General features: G+C 41.5%; 1 protein-coding gene across 1 annotated transcript in view; it reads left to right on the forward strand.

Annotated features, from left to right (window-relative positions):
- polr1e (RNA polymerase I subunit E) overlaps nt 1-10,570 on the forward strand; it is a 36,815-nt gene extending 26,245 nt beyond the window's left edge. The window contains exons 10-12 of the mRNA XM_067983355.1: nt 3,409-3,490; nt 5,875-6,006; nt 9,975-10,570. Coding sequence (XP_067839456.1) covers nt 3,409-3,490; nt 5,875-6,006; nt 9,975-10,131 — 371 coding nt within the window. The 3' untranslated portion in view covers nt 10,132-10,570. The remainder of the gene's footprint in view (nt 1-3,408; nt 3,491-5,874; nt 6,007-9,974) is intronic.
- The last annotated feature ends 2,431 nt before the right edge of the window (nt 10,571-13,001 follow it).

Below are 13,001 nucleotides of genomic sequence, written 5' to 3' on the forward strand. Positions count from 1 at the left end.
TTGTGCAACAAAATCATACACATTGGAATCTGGATAAATGCCCCACTCCTGATCCAAGGACAACATTCTCATTGGTTGCATAGTATAAAAGTACTGATTTGAGCCTAGGTTGAAATATTATGAGGTTGCAGAGAGTCATGATCAAGATCAGGAATCTACAGATACTGCACTCGTGGATTCTACCTATTTGAATTTTCAGATGATTCAGTTAAACTTTGCCAGTCACGAACCTTGTACTTTCTTTGTGGATCTTGTATCCAGTTTAATTTCCAATAGATTTCACTTTGTCCCAGCAAAGTTAAAATGCTCACCCCTTTGTTGATAGTAATAGGCCATATCATTTTTGTTTTGTAATCATATAATGCCACAGTATGATTGCTGTTGTGATCAGTTTGCACTGCCTGCGTTAGCTCACTGCACAAAATGTCTACAGACAATTAGAATATTAGTTAGAAGTGCGTGAACTAATGATTACAGCTGTGCTATAGAGTGACTAAAAAGCAACTTTCCAGATGTCTAATTATTGATTGGATTAGCATGTGTAAATGTAATGATTTGGGAAATTGTTGCTGATTTTCATAAGTTTAGCTTTTGTGCTGATTTATTAGCTTTCCTGCGTCCCCAATGCTACAAAGCTGGTCTGTTACCTGCAGTGGTAATAGTTATTGTGTCAGCTTTACTCAGTGATAGCACTCTGAGTTAAAGGTCATGGGTTCAAGCACCACTCCAGGGCTTGATCACATAATCTAGGCTGACACTTCAGTGCTTTACTGTGGGAGTGCTGCACTGTTAGAGGTGCAATCTCTTGATGAAACATTAAACTGAGACTCCATCTGTCTGTTCAGGTGGACATAAAAAAATCGAATAACAGCAGGGGAGTTCCCCTCATGTCTTGGCCAACATTTATCCCTCAACCAGCATCAGCAAACATATTATCTGGTCATTGTGGGACCTTGCTGTGTTTGCCTACAAAACAGCAGTGACTGCACTTCAAAAGTAATTTATTGGTTGTGAAGCACTTTGGGAGGTCCTGAGAATGTGAACAGCGCTTTATAAATAGAAGCTCGATCTTTTATAGCTCAAGGTCAGCCTTCCAATAACATTTCTCCAAAGTTCTCGAGCTCATTTCCTGGGAGTGTAAGGTGAAGTAGAACTGCTTTCCAGGAGTCAGATGGAGCAGGGAGACTTGGAAGATGGTGGAAGTGACTTAGAAGCAGATCTAATGAGCGGGATACGAAACAGAGTGGGTGTAAGATGAGTCGTTGGCATTGTGCGTTTTGCGAATGTATTAAATCCCAAGTCTCAAATGCTGCCTCTAGTTTATTACCACGTAGAGCAGTCACTGAAGTACTGACATCCTTGATTCAAATCTAGTGTATGATCTTCAGGGCAAGTGATAAATGGATGCAAACTGGGAGGGTCATGCTGACTGTTTTTGTAGTCTACAGTGTGGTACCAGGATGTTGTATTTGAACCGTGTGATCGACTCAACTGGAGACAAATTTGCGGTCATAGAAAATTCGGTCAACTCATTCTTAATTTCCATAATTAAGATAAGAATTTTTGAGCTCCTTGCCCCAAGAACATGTGCTCAAAAAATTAATATGTCTTGTAATTTTAGTTGATTTTTGAGTAGTTTTGAATTGTCTGCTGGGAGATGTATTAAGCCTACTCAACATCAATTTGCTTAAGACCCTTCATCTAGCAGATCCAATTAGTTTGGGCTTGGGTTCAACCCAGGTGACGGCTGAAAGGACAGTGTTAATGTCCTCTGCACCATTACTTCCACGTGCTTTTTTAATACTTTAAAATATATGTTGATTTTATTGCCAAGAAAGCATGTTTAGGTTTGTGTGAATATTGTTGTAGCTTTCATAAATATCTGCACAGATTTCACCAAAACATGCCCACAGGATTGAGTGAAATTCTTCACAGGTTTTTGTGGTTGACTCTGGATTTGGTCTTCCAGCCCCCGTCCAAAATGTAATCAGGAGAATTCCACACCTGTAGACCCTTGTGTAGTTCCAACATGCCATCCTCATTCACGCTTACATAGAAGCTGATACTGAGAAATCTACTGCTTGAATCAGAAAGTTTATTATTCGTTTATCAGGATTCAGCCATGTGACACGATTACAGTGATTCTTTATAAATGTCAGTATTTTCTGTTTGGTACTAATTTGGCATTTGGGACTTAATCAGCATTTGAAGTGTAAAGAAAATCTTTCTTTCTCATGGTATAAGATAGATGCTGAGTATCTTTTAACCTTTCAAAAGCCTTCCAACTGGATAAGTACTTGAAAGGAAAAGATTTGCAGGAAAAGGGCGGGGGAATGGGACTAGCTGGATTGCTCTTGCATAGAGCCGGCGTGGACTCGATGGGCCGAATGGCCTCCCCTTCCGTGCTGTAACTTATGATTCTAAGATACTCAAAAAGTTGAAGTAGCAGCTGCTGTGCACAGCCCACAAAGCTACTGTGAAATGCCTGAGGCAGACCAACGTTTCTAAGCTTTTTGTGAGTCACAGGAGTAATGTTTCATAACAGAATTATTTTTTTCAATTCTGAATGTAATTCAGTTTGTCATTTTGTACCAGATTAATAACTTCAGAAGAGGTCTCTGTTCCTGAAGGAACTCATTAAGCTGTTAACACTCAATCACTTTTCCTTTTTTTTGGCTTTTCAAGAAGGTTTCTGCAACCATCTCTTCTGGGATAAGCTTTCCTTTGCAATATCTCGGAAAATCCCAGTCTGTCTCAAATAGTTTGTGCTTTGACATATTTTCAAAGGTGTTATGTTGTAGGAAAATATTCAGTTTTCAGCAGCTGTTCAATGGAGGGAAACAATTTCAGTAACTTGACAAGTACTGAGCTAAATGTCAATTATTTTGTCCCACATTTTCTTGATAAACCTCCAATGATTGTCCTTCAGTTTGCCAATCATTGTATATTGTCACGAAAGAGTTGCTGTTGGCATAAATAAACTCATTTGAATAAAACCATCCGATGAATTTTTTTTAAAGCAATGGCCTGAAACATTTCGGAATTATAATTTTATCTCGAGTTCAGACGACGGTTATAAACTACTTAAGCTTTGTTCTCACCATCTGAAAATCCTTGGTTAGGTTCGTGCCTTGTCAATCACTCTGAGGTATCCATTGTCGTCTGACTTGACACAAAGGATGATTGTAATGTTTTTAAAAAGTGAAAATGGCTACGGTGTAAGTTGTTTGTGCTAGATATGTATTAGTGTATACAGATGTTAAAAATGTAATTTTCTGTGTGTGCATTTGAATCATTTATGATATTCCAAAAATAAATGTGATCTAGTGCTGTATTTTTACAATGTGAGCAGTCTGTTCCTAACTAAACTTCATATTCACATACAATTTTTAAAATTCTCTGCTTCAGGTTCCCTTGGGAGTGATGTTGCAGATGTTGTAAAAAACAGTTTGATGAAAAATTTCACAGTCCTGACTTACAACAATGGACGGTAAGTATGTTTAAAGTAGTTAAGCTTCTTCTGAAGGAGGAGAATGGTATAAATTTTTACAAGTACAGAAGATTGTTCAAATAACAAGCCCCGGACATCACCAGCACCATTAGCATTTTCTACAGCATAATAAAAGAAAAAAGCTTGCAGCCTCTTTGGAAAGCACCATTGTTACACTTAGAACATTGTTTCCAGATCTTTTATCCTGCTTTTCCTTCATTGCTGCGCTGAATATCCGGAAGTGCTGAGGAATCAGGGAGTTTGTGTTTATGTTATAAATGAAAACAAAAAAATCTGTATTTTGTTCTAGATGAGGCAAGGCAGAATGGAAGGCATTCTGAGCCTATATTGCATAACTTGTCTCCTCACTAGTGTGCAGGTGAAAGCCATCAGCTGATCTTAATTCCACTTAAAGTTTATATTGTGTTGTTAAAAAAAAGTCTATGAATATATTAGCATATATTAATCATGCCATTCAAATTAATCCTTTAATCCATTATCATCTCTTTTAGAATACTCTCATGTCTTTACCAATATAGATACATGTGAACAACTCCTTTCAGGTTGCCTGTTTTCTGGATTAATCGGTTAATTGCCTAATAATTAATCTACAGTATGTCGTGGCTGCCTTTTGTTCTGAATTTGGCTCATTCAAACTTAGTTGGAGACTGGTGGTGACTCTGGTGATGCAGTTGCATTTGTGTTTGAGAGTTTGTAGTTCTTCCCCAAAGGTTGGGGACCTGACAGTAAACCACTTACATTTGCCACCTGTCGTGCTTTGCTCTGGGAGATAGGAAGTGAAACCACCTTGTGAAGCGATGTTCGTTGCCTCATTATATTACAGTGGCCAGAAGCAGCACTATAATATAAAACTGGGTATTAATTTTGTATATTTGTTTGATTTGTTGGCCTCTTTATGAATTTGAATCCCAATTCATTGTATTTGGTTGGGTGGTGGGATGAAGAAGGTCTAAATTCTAGTTCATTGAGTAGCTGGTATGTGCAACTTTCAACAGCTGAGATTACATTCTATACACATTCAGTCCTAATTTATTACAATTTAATTTAATTCCAAGGTAAGTGGAGGTGAAGTACAGATGAAAACATTCAGACCACCTGTAATAAACCTCTACTTCAAAAAGTTTACAGAAGTGTTTTGACACCTAAAGGATTAAAAATCAGAGTTTGAAACAATATATATTTTCTGAAGAAGAAAAAAAAGTTAATTTTAGTCAAGGCTGTTAACCGTACAATTTTGGAGTGTAGAATCCCAGAAATTTCAGCACAGAAAAGAGGCTGTTGCCAGTTGTAGATGCACATCGAGCTATTCTAATACCTCTTCCCTGCTCTATCATTGTTCCTTTTAAATATTTTTCTTCAAGTTTAATTGCCTGTTAAATGTTGTGATTGACTTGGCTTCATTAGCCAAATTTAATGGATTCCATATTCTAGCAACTCTTTGCATGAAAAAGTTCTTCTAACCTTCCCTTTTATACTTCTAGTAGCAATACTAAGTTTATGTTGGTTTCTAAGTAGTAACAATTCATTTGCCCAGCTGATAGTTCCTGCCAGCTGCATAATTTCTCAGGGATCTCTCAAACTCCCGCCTAAAACCCTTCTGCCTCTCTACATTTCTCTCCACCTGTAAAAGCCTACTGAAAAACCCATCTTTTCAACCAGGCTTTTGGTCACCTCTCCTGATCTCTCCTTCCAGCCTCTTGTCTCCGTTTCCCTGTCTATTTCCATTGTGAAGTGGACATTCTTTGTGTTATATAAACACAGGCTGTTGGACCGAGTCAAAGGACAAAAGACCCTTTTTCTTAGTTTCTTGGGGGAGGGATATCCAGTTCTTTGCCCAGATTCTTTCTCTCTTCATGTGAAGAGATGGTCATTGCACAGCAATGTCTGAATGCTCTGTCTCTAATCATATTACCTACTAATGCCACCTATTTGTGGGTAATATGTTCTGCTCATTCTTATGTCAATCAGCTTATAGTACCTCAAATTTTGGGCTCCTATTTGACATGGGACCAAAGGCCAGTTTCTTGTAGGATCATGTGACAAACTGTTTCCTTGACCCGCGGTCACGTGGCAAACTGTCTCCTCGGCCCGCGGTCACGTGGCAAACTGTCTCCTCGGCCCGCGGTCACGTGGCAAACTGTCTCCTCGGCCCGCGGTCACGTGGCAAACTGTCTCCTCGGCCCGCGGTCACGTGGCAAACTGTCTCCTCGGCCCGCGGTCACGGGCTGCCTAACAAACGTCAGATTTGGCTGGTAGAAGCTCTATGACAAGTAATGAAAAAAGGATTTTGCAAAGGTGGCTGCTGTGTGAAATTTTGTCTTCAAGCCTTGTATCTAACCAACTCCTACTGTCTTTGCTTTCAGTATAAAAAATGTAATGCCATCCTCCATGAAAGCTAAGATAGTGGCATACATTATTGCACTGGCTTTACACATCAACAGTTTTCAAACTGACCTCACATATCTACAGCGAGATTTGAAGATCAGTGAAAATAGGTAAGGTTATTTTCCTTTAAGTGTTTTAGTTGCCATGTTTTGCAGTTATTTCCTCCCCTCGGGTTATTACTATCAAGAGGGCAGGTACCTGACCTTGTCTGAGGTCTTGGCTTGTATTGGTTATTTGGTAACCAGCTCCAGGATATGTGCAAGAGTAACCTAGGATAACTTAGCCTCAGATTTCTCCTCCTTACCTTTCAGTGATGCCTCCCAACTGATTGGTAGGCCAAGGTTGGGAGCTTACCATATGAGGAATTGCAAGTATGCCCTTTGAATTCTGTGACACACAGGCTTTGGCACACCAATATGCTACAACACTGGTGTAAGATTTCTGTTTGATTCTGTATGACCTCCGGCTCTGTCCTACATTCATTCTGGAAAAGCTGAATTGAATCTCTAGAGGGTTATAAATTAACCAAGGCCCACAGTTGCTAGATGTCATTAACAGGGGTCTCCTTAACATAACGTGTCGCTGCCTGGCATTGCATGTGAACCCTGTTCATGGTGGAGAATTTGTATTTTGCCTAATTTTGCTCCTAGTTTGATTCAGCCCCATATATTGATTTAATAGCAAGCACTGGAGCCTGGAAAGAACAGCCCAATTAATAACAAGCAGTACAGATTGGAAAGTGCAGCCTCTTTAATAGCAAGCAGTACAGATGGGAAAGAACGGTCCATTTAATAGCAAGCAGTACAGATGGGAAAGAACGGTCCATTTAATAGCAAGCAGTACAGATGGGAAAGAACGGTCCATTTAATAGCAAGCAGTACAGATGGGAAAGAACGGTCCATTTAATAGCAAGCAGTACAGATGGGAAAGAATGGACCATTTAATAGCAAGCAGTACAGATGGGAAAGAATGGTCCATCTAATAGCAAGCAGTGCAGATGGGAAAGAACGGTCCATTTAATAGCAAGCAGTGCAGATGGGAAAGAGCAGCCCATTTAATAGAAAGCAATGCAGATGGGAAGGAACGGCCCAGTTACTAGCAAGCAATATAGAAAGCAACAAGCAACCCATTTAACAGCAAGCAGTGCAGATCGGAAGAACGGCCCATTTAATAGCAAGCAGTGCAGATGGGAAAGAGCAGCCCATTTAATAGCAAGCAGTACGTGTCAGCCACTCAAGGGACTTGAGCACAAAATTAAGGCTGACACTCCAATGTAGATCTGAGGGAGCGCCACAGGCAGAGATGCCATCTTTCGCATTAGATGTTAAGCCGAAGCCCCGTCTGCTCCCTCAGGTGGATGTAAAACATTGGCACTATTTTGAAGAGGAGCAGAGGAGTTCTCCCCTGTGTTCTGGCCAATATTTATCCCTGAACCAACATCAGTAAAACAGATTATCTTGTCATTATCACATTGCTATTCGTGGGACCTTGCTGTGCTAGCTTATTATACGCAATTTTCAGATTTTTTTAAGGTTTTATTAAAAAGTGTAGCTAAATAGTAATAGTTTTGTATAAAGTAGGATAAAGTTTAAATGTAGTTTAATTTTTTTTAATCTGTTACACAGTGCCTCCTGCTCCATATCTTTTTGAATGGCTCCCTGCAGCAATCAATAGTGGATTAGTAGTACATTTTAAATGCTTTTTGACATCTGCATGTGCGAATGTAGATAATTTGTATAAAGAAATGAAATTGTTCAGTTAAGCCTTACTTGCTGTGTAGCTATTCTCCAGAGGACAAAATTTAAGATGATCGGCAAAAGAGCCAGAGGCAATATGAAGAAACATTTTTTTATGCAGTGAGTTGTAATGATCTGGAATGCACTGCCTGAAAGGGTAGTGGAAGCAGATTCAATAGTAACTTTCAAAAGGGAATTGGATAAATACTTGAAGGGAAAGAATGTACAGGGCTATGGGGAAAGAGCAGGGAACTGAGACTAATTGGATAGCTCTGTAATTAAAAGTTTGAAGTTTACAGTATCTTAAACTTACTAATAACTAGGACTTAGAATGTTCAGCAGTTCGGCAATTTTCACGGTTCCCTGCCCTGAATTTTTGAAGTTATTAATACCTGTGTAATGTTAGCTTAGAGCCACTGAATGTCATATTGACCATAAAAGATGGCTGCATGTCCTGTTGTGACATGTACCTTCACCCACCTCTTAACAGTTTCAGGTTTGTAACTCCCCACTCTAAATCCTACATTGTCTACATGCGAGGCTCCATAGTATGTATGCATTTTATCCTGGCTGATCAGTATCTCAACTCCATTTACCTGCCTTTGCTCCGTAATCCTTGATACCCTTATCCAACAAAAATCTATCGACCTCATTGGGGACTTTGAACCCCCCTACCATGGTGAGCAAAAGATTGCATTTATCCAATAATTCAGTTGCACAATAGAATTGAAAAGCAAAGAAGTTATGTTAGTCTTGTATAGAACCTTGGTTAGACCACACTCGGAGTATTGTGCACAGTTCTGGACTCCATATTATAAAAAAAGATGTAGAGGCATTGGAGAGGCCTGTTACTGTGCCGTAGTTTCGATGTAAATATACAAAACCCTGGTTAGACCGCACCTGGAGGTACTGTGAGCAGTTCTGGGCACCGCACCTTTGGAAGAACATATTGGCCTTGGAGGGAGTGCAGCGTAGGTTTACTGGAATGATACCCGGACTTCAAGGGTTAAGTTACGAGGAGAGATTACACAAATTGGGGTTGTATTCTCTAGAGTTTAGAAGGTCAAGGGCTGATCTGATCGAAGTTTATAAGATATTAAGGGGAACAGATAGGATGGATAGAGAGAAACTATTTCCACTGGTTGGGGATTCTAGGACAAGGGGGCACTGTCTAAAAATTAAAGCCAGACCTTTCAGGAGTGCGATTAGAAAACACTTCTACACACACAGGGTGGTAGAAGTTTGGAACTCTCTTAGACCCAAACATCTTCAGCTGCTTCAACAATGACCTTCCTCCATCATAAGGTCAGAAATGGGGATGTTCGCTGATGATTGCACAGTGTTCAGTTCCATTCGCAACCCCTCAGATAATGAAGCAGTCTGAGCCCGCATGCAGCAAGACCTGGACAACATCCAGGCTTGGGCTGATAAGTAGCAAGTAACATTCGCGCCTGACAAGTGCTAGGCAATGACCATCTCCAACAAGAGAGAGTCTAACCACCTCCCCTTGACATTCAACGGCATTACCATCGCCGAATCCCCCACCATCAACATCCTGGGGGTCACTATTGACCAGAAACTTAACTGGACCAGCCATATAAATACTGTGGCTGCGAGAGCAGGTCAGAGGCTGGGTATTCTGTGGCGAGTGACTCACCTCCTGACTCCCCAAAGCCTTTCCACCATCTACAAGGCACAAGTCAGGTGTGTGATATAATACTATCCACTTGCCTGGATGGGTGCAGCTGCAACAACACTCAAGAAGCTTGACACCATCCAGGACAACGCAGCCTGCTTGATTGGCATCCCGTCCACCACCCTAACCTTCACTCCCTTCACCACCGGCACGCTGCGGCTGCAATGTGTACAATCCACAGGATGCACTGCAGCAACTCGCCAAGGCTTCTTCGACAGCACCTCCCAAATCCGCGACCTCTACCACCTAGGAGGACAAGGGCAGCAGGCACATGGGAACAACACCACCTGCACGTGCCCCTCCAAGTCTCACACCATCCTGACATGGAAATATATCACTGTTTCTTCATCATCGCTGGGTCAAAATCCTGGAACTCCCTACCTAACAGCACTGTGGGAGAACCTTCACCGCACGGACTGCAGCAGTTCAAGAAGGTGGCTCATCACCACCTTCTTGAGGGCAATTAGGGATGGGCAATAAATGTTGGCCTTGCCAGTGACGCCCACATCCCATGAACGAATAAAAAAAATATCTCCTTGCACGTGCCGTTAACTGTTTTCGTATATCTCTATTTCACTTTTGGTTAATGTAGAGAATGGTGCAAAAGCTGTTTGTTTCTCAACGGCTGTTTTGTTGTACTTCCCAGAATTTTGGACATTGCAAGAGCGATGGGTTTAAAGATCACAAAGAAAAAAGTGGATATTCCCGGTGTTGCTGCAGAGGATCATAAAATAGCGACTCTCACCTTACCATTGGTTGTGCAAAGTACACTTCGTGGTCACAAAAGGAAGAAAATGACATGAAAAAATTGTAACCAGAGACACATAACCCTAGAGTGAAAGCAGCCTCTGAGTCCACAAAGGGGCATGTGTGAAGAATCTCTAACCAGAGGAACCCTGTCTGGTATGAAGAGTTGGTAACTACATCAGCAAATATTTTTATTTTAAATAGGAGGACCCAGGTATCAACCTTACAGTGCGATTAAGATGTAATAAGTGCTTTAAATTATGAGTTAAAAGTTTACCATTTAAATATGTCTGTGACTTTCTTATTTAAACTTCAAAATACAGCTGAATAGTTCATGTGGAGTTGAGTATTTGTCCATTTGATTCCCAGTGGTTACACTGCTAGTTTGTCAGGAAATGCAATGCTTCGATCAGAATTTGTACAAACTGGTCACTTTACACCCCTTTACATCATTTATTCATCAACTCAATTAAAGCTGACATGGTTATACTGAGACCCAGCTGTTTGTTTCTTGGTGATGTTTGGTAGTAGATTGACATTGAATAAGGTACGGCTCGATATTCTGGATTTTTGCTCAATTACTTTTGGGGGTCTGTGGCAAATTTTGCAGAGTTTTGCCTCAGGATTTAAATATGTGGGGCAGAGTCGTAAGATTGATATGGATGAGGAACCCCATTCATCCACCATCCACGAAAAAAAACCCCATAGACTCCCCCCATAACCCCCCACCGTCACAGCATTCAAATATTTCTTAAATGTTTCCACAGCTTCTGCTGCCCCCGCTGCCTTATCCATCCCGTGTGTCGATGGATTGTGTGAAGAACTGCCTGAAATCAGTCCTTAGTTTGACTTTCAGCAGTTTGACCCTATGCCCCCTTGTCCTGTTGTCTTGGTTTAATTTAGAGTAATCTTCCAGATTTACCATTTCTGTGAGGTGTCAGCCTTGGCTCAGTTGGTAGCACCCTCGCCTGTGAGTCAGCTGCTAAAGGGCCGCTGACACCGGTGGAACTGTATCCCAGCAAGTGTCAGCGCCTTCATTGGAGGAAGAAAATCTGAGGCAAAAATAAATTGCTGTATAATATACTATAATTGTGCATTGTATTCCTGTGTTGTATCACTGTCATGTTTTAGCTGAGCTAAAGTGAGAGATGTTGAATTTAAAAACAAAGGTGACGGATGCTTTGTGATTCGTGCCTCATGTCTTTAGTATTATTTATATCATCAAACACAACCCTATCAAACAGATCATTCCTGTAGCTGCATAACTAAAGGTATCTAAGGATCTCAATGTCGAGGTCAAAACTTGGTCCCAGTAAAATCTATGGATATCCTACTAATATACAAAGAAGTTCACTGTACTGACTAATGGCAGGTAGGTGTAATAATGTTTGGGAAGCTCTCTTCCCATTTGAGATTTTTATAACATTTGAACTAACACCACCAAAAAAACAGATTACCTGGTCATTTATCTAATTTCCTATTTGTGGGATCTTGCTGTGTACAAACTGGCTGCTATGTTTGCCTGCACAACTGTGACTGCACTTCAAAAGTATTTAATTGGCTGTGAAGCGCTTTGGGACATCCTGAGGATGTGAACGGTGCTATATAAATGCCCCTCCCCCTGCTTTTTAAAAATAGTTTTCTCTCCAGTTTCACAAGCCAAACCTTGACCAAGAGGTGGACAGACCTGGCTCAGGTCTCTATGCATGCTGCTCTGTGACCATTTACTAGGTGGTACAGGAAAGCAACACAGCTTAAAATGTCTCTTGTTTTTCCTCCATGTGGAAATGCATCTTGCTTGGTGGTTCAGTCAATAGAAAGGACTCACCAGATAGGGATTCAATAGCATAAACCCTTGCACTAACTCCCTATGGCACTGTGTTCAGTAATATGCTGTCATCAGGCCACGTGTATTTTATAAGAAAACACAGCTTTTTAGTTATGTTAAATTGAATTGCCCGTAGGAAAAAAGACAGAACTTGCATTATATAGACCCTTATCAGGCCCTCGGGACATCCCGAAGCACTTCACAAATGAGGGATTACTGTTGAAGCACAGCCACTGTCGTTATGTGGGTGACTGCGGGCTAATTTGCATACAAGGTCCCACAAGCAGCAAATAATTGAATGACCAATCTGTCTTTTGATGGCGTTGGCTCAATTGTTCTAAAGTTTAGATGTTATAAATAATAAATGGAGATGTAGAGGGACTGGACGTCCATGGTGGAAAGGAGACGGTTAGGGCCGGGGAACTGGAAACTGTTAAAGTGGTGGAGGGCATCAGAAGAGCCACGGATGTAGGTCAGAAGAGACTGGACAAGGGGAGAAAAAATAGTCAAGATAGGAAGAAATATGTTCCGTGGAGCAAGAACTGGCTGAGACAATGGGTCTCCCGGGGCAGTCCTGTTTGTGGATCTTGGGAAGGAGGTAGAAGCGGGCCGTGCGAGGTTGGGGGGACTATGAGGCTGGAGACCGTGGGGGGAACATCTCCAGAGCAGATAAGGTCAGTGACGTTCTGGGAAACTATGGCTTGATGTTTGGCAGTGGGATAATGGTTCAGGGGGTGGTAGGAGGAGGTGTCAGAAAGCTTGCGTTCATCCTCCACAAGGTAAAGGTCTGTTCGCCACACAACAACAGTGCTGCCCTTGTCAGCAAGTTTAATGACAATGTCAGGGTTGGACCTGAGAGAACGGAGTGCTGCAAGTTCAGAGGGAGGTAGGTTAGAGTGAGTGAGAGGAGTAGAGAAATAGAGACAGCCGATGTCACGCCGGCAGATCGCAATGAAAAGATCAAGAGGGTAAGAGGCTAGAGGGAGGGGTCCAGGTGGAACGAGAATTCTGAAGACGGGAGAAAGGGTCCACTGTGCGGGGGGGAAGACTCCTGGCCAAAGAAGTGGGTGTGGAGGCAAAGGCAACGGAAGACGAGCT

Source organism: Heptranchias perlo, chromosome 4 (assembly GCF_035084215.1).
Source record: "Heptranchias perlo isolate sHepPer1 chromosome 4, sHepPer1.hap1, whole genome shotgun sequence".
Lineage (NCBI taxonomy): Eukaryota > Metazoa > Chordata > Chondrichthyes > Hexanchiformes > Hexanchidae > Heptranchias > Heptranchias perlo.